Source organism: Cebus imitator, unplaced genomic scaffold, assembly GCF_001604975.1.
Source record: "Cebus imitator isolate Cc_AM_T3 unplaced genomic scaffold, Cebus_imitator-1.0 Scaffold61, whole genome shotgun sequence".
Classification (NCBI taxonomy): domain Eukaryota; kingdom Metazoa; phylum Chordata; class Mammalia; order Primates; family Cebidae; genus Cebus; species Cebus imitator.
Window position 1 is genome coordinate 7,522,186 of NW_016107376.1, and position 9,266 is coordinate 7,531,451.

The window sequence follows — 9,266 nt, forward strand, 5'->3', positions numbered from 1 at the left end:
CAAAAAAAAAAAAAAAAAAAAAATTCCAGGCAGGCTCCCGCATCAGGCACTTGCCCTTGCTGCTGCCTTTGACTAGAAGAGTCTCCGTTCAGACAGCCCTTCCAGATCTGCATTCCAGCGTCGCCTCAAGCTGCCATCGCCCCACCCCACACATCCCCTTTGGCTCTTGGTTCCTGCCTAACCTGCAGCTTCTAACCTGCTCTTCCTTTCCCCTCTTTGTCCCTTGTGATTTCTGTGGCTCTGGGAGACCAGGCATTCTCGTCTGTTCACTGTCGTCTCCTCAGTGCCTAGAATATAGCAGGTGTTCAACTGATATTTTTAAATGTATGAGAGGCTGAATTTACACCACGCCTCAAAACAAGAGGACTGGGAAATCCAAGCGTCTAAGGAAGACTGCAGCGGGGATGCCCTCGAGGAGAAGTCTAGGGCCTTCCCATCCCTCCTTTTCTCCCGGTAACGTTCTTCCAAATGCTTCTCATGAACTCTCAGATTCTGCGTAACCCCAGAAAAACGGCAGTGAAATCCACGAGCCAAGTATATGAACCACCGCAAGTGTCTGTGCATTCTCTGCCCCAACACACACAAACACACACACACACACACACCAAAAAAGAAAAGTCGAGTCTGTTTTCCATCTGGACTTTTGGACAAACCAATCATCTGTGTCCGTAATAGGTGTATTTAATGGGCAACTTCAGACTAAGAAGCGGAGTTTGAGATGAAAGACGGTGCTTGACCCACAGAAGCTTCTATTTATACTCTTCCTAAAGCAGCACGCGGCAGGCACTCACTTAATGAAAAAGGAGACACACAGCTATTGACATGAAGTGGAATCGGGGTGCTGGTCCCAAGCTCTCATTTTGCTACTAGTATGGTCACAAAAAATGTCCCTCCAGGGCCAAGTGCAATGGCCCGTACCTGTAATCCCAGCACTTTGGAAGGCTAAAGTGGGAGGATCACTTGAGGCCCCGAGTTTGACACCAGCCCGGGCAATACAGCAAGACCCTGTCTCTACAGAAAATAAAAATTAGCCAGGCATGATGGTGCACACCTGTAGTCCCAGCTACTTGGGAGGTTCAGGCAGGAGAATCACTTGAGCCCAGGAGTTTGGGGCTGCAGTGAGCTATGACTGCACTACTACACTCCAGCCTGGGTGACACAGCAAGGCTCCGTCCCGGAAAAAAAAAAAAAAAAAATTCCTCCAAACAGAATTGAGCTGCACCTAGCCACACAAAGAACGCCCCTAGGGAACAAAAGCAAGTGCCCTCCTTACACAAGGAGCCACAGAATCTTAGGGTTGCCAATTGAAAATTAGGCCGGGCGCAGTGGCTCACGCCTGTAATCCCAGCACTTTGGGAGGTCAAGGCAGGTGGATGACCTGAGGTCAGGAGTTCGAGACCAGCCTGGCCAACATGGCGAAACCCAGTCTCTACTAAAAATAAAAAAATTACGCCAGGTGCAGTGGCTCACGCTTGTAATCCCAGCACTTTGGGAGGCCAGGCTAGGCAGATCACAAAGTCAGAAGTTCGAGATCAGCCTAGCCAATGTGGTGAAACCCCGTCTCTACTAAAAATACAAAATTAGCCAGGTGGCACATGCCTGTAATCCCAGCTACTTCGGAGGCTGACGCACAAGAATCACTTGAACCCAGGAGGCGGAGATTAGAGTGAGCTGAGATCACACCATTGCACTCCAGCCTGGGCTACAGAGTGAGACTCTGTCTCAACAACAACAAAAAAAAAAATTAGCCAGCTACTCAGGAGGCTGAGGCAGGAGAATCACTTGAGCCTAGGAGGTGAAAGTTGTAGTGAGCCAAGGTCACACCACTGCACTCCAGCCTGGGTCACACAGTGAGACTCCATCTCAAAAAAAAAAAAAAGAAAAAGAATATTATTTCATCCTCCCTGTTCCCCACCCCCCCAACCTGCCTTGATTTTATAGATGAAGAAACTGAGACAGGGCGAAGGCAATGTAGGTCAATGTCCAAGCAGCCCACAGGCCACAAAATGCCTCATGGCTGAGCCGGACCTGGAACCCAGTCTCAAATCCTCCACGATCCCTTGTCCAGCCATCTACAGACAGGAATGACTTCAACTTCAAATGTGCAGTCTATATGAAAAACATGTATTCATACCCTGCGGAGATGAAGATACATTTTCTAGGGCATGTCATGTTCTGTACTCCAGGAGAAATGAGGTTTGTTGGGAGACTCATTCTGTAACGTGCCAAGTACCCAGGCCTCTCCACAGGCATTTCACAGCCTGGAAATTGAAGAAGTGACTTGGATGAGTCTGGGGTACTTCGTAGACACCACACTGAAGCTTTCTTCCCATCCATGTACTTCTCCAAGTAGTATTTTAGGGTTTTTTTTAATTTTTAATTTTTTTTATTTTTTCAGAAATTAATGAAAGATAGCTACAATAGAGATGGCCTGAACAAATCCACCAACAGAAATGTGTACCCCTCATAATTTGCCATTACATAATATTTACTTGCTCTCATAGTGCGCCGAGGGTCTGAAAACATGCTGATTAACAAACAATAATTCAGTCTCACTACCTTATTCAGCGATATGGGTATGTTCTGGGACTCCCTTTTATAGGAGGCTGAACTGAAGCGTACAGATTGAAAGGTTTCTCCCTGAGACCTGACTCAGAGGTGCGTCAGACAATCCAGACCAAACCATAAAGCCCAGTCCTTTCTCTGTGTTGCTCTTTGCTTCCTCAATCTCATTTCCACCCCCCTGGGCCAACCTTCGCTCCCATTTAGCCCCCACTCTAACCACACAGACCAAACGCCTTGACCCCTTAGCTTCCAACAGTAAACGCTCTGCTCTGTGAGACAAGATAGGTAGACAAGGCAGCAGATATCAGATTACAAAGTCTGGCAAAGTGAGTGTGCCTGCAGCCTTTATGATGCTTTATTTTAAACGCATGCGAACACTGGGAGCTGACAGCCAAGCTTCTTACAGGGCTTTCCTGGCTTCCTATCTTAAAGATGTATGGTGACAGCGGGGCAAAAGAAGTCACTGGAACTGATGCATATTTTGGAAATGAATGCCAGCGGTTAATTGCTGGTGCCTTTCATTTGTGGCAGATTTCATTTAAAACAAGAGAAGGGCCCAGACTCAAAATCCACACTGTAGGTACCAGAAGTCACCTCCACATTAAGACTGAGGCCAGGGTCACTGGTCGTGGCCCAGGGTGGAGCAGGCATCTTGAACTGGGGGCCACTTCTAGAAAGTCCACCAAGGCAAAATAATGACAATCCAAAAGCTCTAAAATGCTTCCAAGTTTAGATAACATTATGCTATCACGATTGCCATCATTATGCTTTCTTATTTATTTATTTCATTTTAGTTTTTTGGGACTGAGTCTCACTCTGTTGCCTAGGCTGGAGAGCAGTGGCACGATCTCAGCTCACTGAAACCTCCGCCTCCCGGGTTCAAGTGATTCTCCCGCCTCAGCCTCCCAAGTAGCTGGAAGTATAACCACCACACCCGGCTAATTTTTGTATTGTTAGTAGCGATGGGGTTTCACCATGGTGGCCAAGCTGGTCTCCAGCTCCTGACTTCAAGTGATCCACCTGCCTCGGCCTCCCAAAGTGCTGGGATTACAGGTGTGAGCCCCCATGCCCCACCCATTATGTTTTCTTTACTTTAATATTAAAGTTCAATTTCCAAATACTAAAGTTAAGTCAAATTATCTACTAAGCATTTGCCATTACAAAATCTACAAAGTGCGTCAACCCTGTATGGATAATCAAAAGTTACTCTGCCTATCTGTGAATACCAGCTCCGCCACGTAATAGCTAGCTAAGGTTTGACAGCTCACATAATATCTCTGCCGCCTTAGTTTTCTCATTTGCAGATTGGGTATGATGGTAAATACCTGCCTCATAGGTTACTCTGAGATTTAAATGAGTTAATACCCACAAGGCATGTAGAATAATACCTGGTCCTAGGTATAGATTTCAGAATATCACCTATGATTACCATGATTATTATGTGGAGTAAAAACATCTTGATCATCGCACTGTTTCTCTTTCACTCTTCTAGGTCCCCTGCTGGCACTACCGTGGGAAGTTCCTTTGCAAAGAATTGCATCCCAGGCAGAATGCAATGCTTTGGGACCCTAAGAGAGACCCATTCCCAAAGCTCACAGGGAACAAGGCTGGAGTCCAAGAAGCTGTTCTTCCAGAGCTGTACTCTGGCACCAGAAGGCAAATCCCCATTTTGCCCCAAGGTGAAAACCAGCCGCAATCATCTCCAAACAGGCTGGCCAAGACTCAGCAGCCCGCCACTGCAGAGGACCAGTTAGGGGACGGTGCCTCAGTCACCCAGAGGCTGGAAGCTAGTGTGGAGGGCTCAGTTGGGAACAAGGCAGGCACAGAAAGGCACTCACACAGAGTGGGTCCCGACGCTCTCACACCCCCTCATCCTCATCGGCGGCCACAGCTCGGGTCCTGGGTGACAAGAAAAGGCCACGCTTTCTTGTTATTCAGTAATTGGAGCATCTCAGAATCACAACCCCAAACCCGAATAAACCTCAGTGGCAATCTTCAAAAGTTTTGACCCAAACTAACCCCTTACCTGGCTGCACTGAGAGGACACCCCAAATCCTTCTTTATTAAAAAGGTACGTCTTTTTTGTTTTCATTTCAACAAAGCTAGCAAAGACGTGCCCTCCCTGAAAGGCAGCAGCCACAGCAGGGAGACCCCACTCTAGTCCTCAGCTACACCTTTCTCGGGAATCAGAAGCAGAGCTGGGAACACCACCTTCACAACTTCCCTCCGGAGGACCCCCCCCTGCAGATCTGCGTGGGGGTGAAGGAAAATAACTGAAGAGCAGCAAACCCTGAGCCTGGAGGCGACGACAATCTGGGTAATGTGGTGCTGGAAAAACAGACCAAGCACAAAAACAAGCACTGTGAAAAAAAGAAGGAAGGAAAGAAAGAGCACCCAACAACACACTGATCTATACCATGAAATATCTCCTCCTTTTCTTCCCAGCCTAACCAACACCTTCATGAACCCCTGCAAAATGTACACTTCAGACTGCACATCTGTGCGTGAATACACATACACTGACAGATACTAATCCACAACAAACACTGATCGTATGAGGGAAGAAAATAATTTGAACTTCAGACTCATTCGGCAGGTCCTGATTCTCTTTCACTATCAGCCTCCCCACCTATGCTGAGCTGCTCCAAAACAGAACAAGACCCAACTCCTGGGCAGAAAGGGAACAGCAGTCGAGCTGAGCAGCACATGCTTGGAGCGTTCCTGCCATCGACTTCAGATTATTTCTGCTTCCTTGAGACGCAGCCATCAGCATGGACTCAACGCAGCCGAGAGAGCACCGCCCGCGCAGCGACGCGCACAGACCCTCCCTTGGAGAAGCGCTCCCCGGCGCGTGCAGCCGAGCCCACGAGAAACGCACAGACCCTCCCGGGAGGCTCTGCCCACGTGTGACCGTGAGCCCTGCGAAGCCCTTCCCTTCCATCCTCGCGTGGCCATCCAAAGTCTTGCCTACACCTCATACGTGCAGATGTCAATTCCATAGGAATACATGATGTAAGGACAGAAATGGGAATGACTGGAGGCTGATCTTCTCGTGACCACGTCTCGCCAACGCGGTGCGCCCATGCACACGGCGAGTAAACGCACACAGCCGGTAAACAGCCATTCCTACCATGCTCAGCCCACAGTCACGCGTGGGGAGAAGGCAACGGAGAGGGCGGCGGTGGCAGGGGAAGTGGGAAGTCGCCCGCCCGCGTGGGCTGCTCCCTGACAGCTCGGCGCTGCCCCTCCCCCTCCCGGGAACCGAGCCCACCCCGGGGTCGCAGGCCCATGCGTCGGGCGCGCTCGGGGGGCTCCGCAGCGCCGAGAGCGGGACAATGAAGGCGCAGCGACGGGCCAGGTTCCTGCCGCGGTGCTGGCGGCGGCGGTGGCAGCCGGAGCCGCCCGTGCAGCCCCCGCCGCGGCCACCTCCGCCCTCACGTCCCCGGTCCCCACTTACGTTCCGAGGGTCTCCTTGAACTCGAAGATCTTCTTGATGTCTTCAGCCTGCTTTTTCCAGGAGGAGCTGCTCTCGCCGTTCTCCCGGGCCATGGCCGACGAACGCGGCGCGGAGGGGCGGCTGGGGGCGCGCTGGGGAGGGGGCGCCGGGGGCGCGGCGCGGCGCGGGCGCAGGGGCGGCGGGGATGCCGGGCGCCGAGCCGGGCAGCTTCGGCTGCTGCGCGGCTTCCTCCTCTGCAGTTTCCTCTTTCGCTCTCGCCGCCGCCGCCGCGGTCCCTCCCTGGCTCTTATTTCTGCTGCTCTCGGGCACAGACTTCCTGCCGCCGCCGCGCGCCGGCTCCTTTGCCGCCGCCTGCCAGCCTCACTTTCTGCTACTTTCTTGCCTCCCTCCCAGCCGCCCGCCGCGCTCCCCACTCTCGCACCTCCTCCCCCTCCTCCTCCTCCTCCTCCCGCGGGCTCCCCGCCCTCCCAGTGCGCCCCAGCCGCTCCCTGCCTCCCGCGCGCCGCCTTCGGGGATGTCCCGCTCCCCTCCAGGGAACGCCGGGCCGCGGCCGTTGCGCCCCCTGGAGCCCCGGCGAGGGCGGGTGCGGGCCCCCGGCAGGTGCGGGGCGCGCGCGGGAGAGCCCCAGCCCCACGGGTAGCTAGACGCGGAGCCAAGTCTGGGGGCGCCGGGGCTTTCCCGTCTCTGGCGGGAGGGGGCGCCTCTGCGCGGCTCGGAAGCGCTGAGCGGGCGGGGGTGCGCGGCGGCCGGATGCGGGTCGCCGAGGGCGGGGCGCCTTCCCGCGCTGGGGCGGGTGGCACGGGGGACCCGAGGGGCGCGGTGCAGGGCGGGCGGGGGCCTGTTGTTATGGCTACGGGCGGCGGCTGCTGGGATGCAGGCGGCGGCAGGAGCTCCCCAGGCCCGGGCGGCGGGCAGGAGCTCGTTCGCATTGCACCAAATCGGTTTCACGTCAGTTTCGGGACGGACCCGGGAGGAGCAAGCCTGGGAGCCTCCAGGCGGGCACGCGCAGGACGCGCCAGCAGCTGCCTCGTGGTCCCTTTGCGAGCAAAACTCCTGGGGGTGTTTGGCGGCCCTGTGGGGGCGCCGGCGCTGGGCTGGAGCAGCCAGCGGACCTGGCCGGCCTGGCTACCCTGGCTCACGCTTGGCCCCTTCTCGCATCTCCCTCTCTCCTCCTAGAGACTTAGTGGAAAGTGATCGTCTGCCCCGCAGTCCCCTCGAAGGAGGGGCTCACCTGCTTTCCTAGGGGCAGGCACCTGCTTTCCTAAGGGCTGCCAAACTAACCCAGAGAATTCCCTCCCGACTGCCATCTCCCAGCTGTACTTTGGCCTGCCCGCTGCACTCCTGGTGTCCACCTGTCAGAGGGCGGCCCACGTGCTCCAGTTCCCTGGTCCCCAACCTGCAGGGGCGACCTCTTGATTGGAAAATTTTAGTTTTCTTGGTATCAATACTTCCCCTCCTGAGGGCCCCTCCTCGGAGTTGGGTAAACAGCCCTGTCTCTTGACTGGGGACACCTGTCCCATTTTCCCAGGACTGTTCCAATTTTACTGTAAAATGAAAAAGGAAAAAAAAAAAAAAAGAAGTCTGCTCCCTGTAAAGGAAATTTCATCCAGCACCTTCTGCCTAGTTCTGACTCTGGCTGGAGTGGAGGCAGGCCAGATGCTCTCGCTCAGCTTCTTCCCTGACCCCAAAGAAGTCAGAGGACATCCACCAGTGCGGTGGCTCACGCCTGTAATCCCAGCACTTAGGAAGGGCGAGGTGGGCGGATCACGAGGTCAGGAGATTGAGACCATCCTGGCCAACATGGTGAAATCTTGTATCTACCAAAACTACAAAAATTAGCTGGGTGTGGTGGTGCATGTCTGTAGTCCCAGCTACTTGGGAAGCTGAGGCACAAGAATCACTTGAACCCAGGAGGCGGAGGTTGCAGTGAGCGAGATCACGCCACACTCCAGCCTGGCAACAGAGGGAGACTGTCTTAAAAAAAAAGAAGAAGAAGAAGAAGTAGTCAGACCACACCCTGGCATCCCCATTCCTAGGACCTCCATGCTGGTTTCTATCTTTCACAGATGGAGCTTAAGGTTCTCCAAACTGAGAAGAGCAAATAGAGAATTTACTTGCCAGTTAGATATAGAATAAATCCACAACCCAATTTCCAAGTGGGATAGGTGAGAAGAATTACTAAGGAACCTCTCTTATAGTTGGGGTACATTACCAAAGTCCAAGGCAAACAGCGTCCCCTTCAATAAGAAATACATTTGGAAAACTGTCATGTATTTCACTTGTGCCAGAGGTTAGATAATACGAACAATGGAAACCAGAGGATAAGTCAACTAAGATCCCAACTGATGCCCTCCCATGCCCCATAATCAGCATCTTCTTGTCGTTCCTTTCTCCTTCCCTTCCTCCCACTCTGTTTCCTTCTCCTTTCTTGCCTGGTTCTCCCCTATGTTGCCCTTGCTCCCTGACCTCAGGAACAGCGGCCAGAGCTCGTGCAAACAATTCTTTATGATGGTCCTTTCTCCCTTACTGGATACTACGTAAAATGAAAGCTCTTAATGCTAGAGATTGCAATAAAAAACAATAGTCTTCATTCCCTAAGAATGGTTGGACCTTGGCCCTTCACTGTGGCTCATTCCTGTAATCTCAGCACTTTGGGAGGCCAAAATGGGCGTATTGCTTGAGTCCAGAGATTCAAGACCAGCCTGGGCACATGGCGAAAATCCAACTACAAAATACTAGCCAGGTGTGGTGGCGCATGCTTGTAGTCCCAGGTACTCGGGAGGCTAAGGTGAGAGAATCACCTGAGCCCAGGAAGTGGAGGCTGCAGTGAGCCATGATCTGTGCTCCAGCCAGGGTGACAGGGTGAGACTCTGTTTCAAAAAAAAGAAAAAAAGAAAAGAAAAAAATGCCTTAGCCCTGCAAGTGACCTAATTCCATTCACTGGAGGGCCCTAACTTTGACTGTTCTTCAGAGTAACTGGCCATCTCCTCCAGTTTGCCATTTTCTTCTGGAAGAACAGAGATCGTGGTTCTTCCCTCATTTCACCCTTAATTCTGTTGTCAATAAATGACCAACAACATTCAACAGCTCTCAGTCAAAAGCCATCTGTTAGGTCGGGCACAGTGGCTTACAACTGTAATCCCAGCACTTTGGGAGGCCAAGGCAGGTGGATCACCTGAGGTCAGGAGTTCAAGACCAGCCTGACCAACATGGTGAAACCCCACCTCTACTAAAAATACAAAAT

General features: G+C 52.7%; 1 protein-coding gene across 3 annotated transcripts in view; it reads right to left on the reverse strand.

Moving 5' to 3' along the window:
- CAMK1D (calcium/calmodulin dependent protein kinase ID) overlaps nt 1-6,422 on the reverse strand; it is a 457,067-nt gene extending 450,645 nt beyond the window's left edge. The window contains exon 1 of one of the 3 annotated variants that reach the window (XM_017529857.2): nt 6,023-6,422. In XM_017529857.2, coding sequence (XP_017385346.1) covers nt 6,023-6,114 — 92 coding nt within the window. In that variant the 5' untranslated portion in view covers nt 6,115-6,422. The remainder of the gene's footprint in view (nt 1-6,022) is intronic. The other 2 variants (XM_017529858.2, XM_017529856.2) reach the window with 2 other exon arrangements.
- Between the last annotated feature and the right edge of the window lie 2,844 nt (nt 6,423-9,266).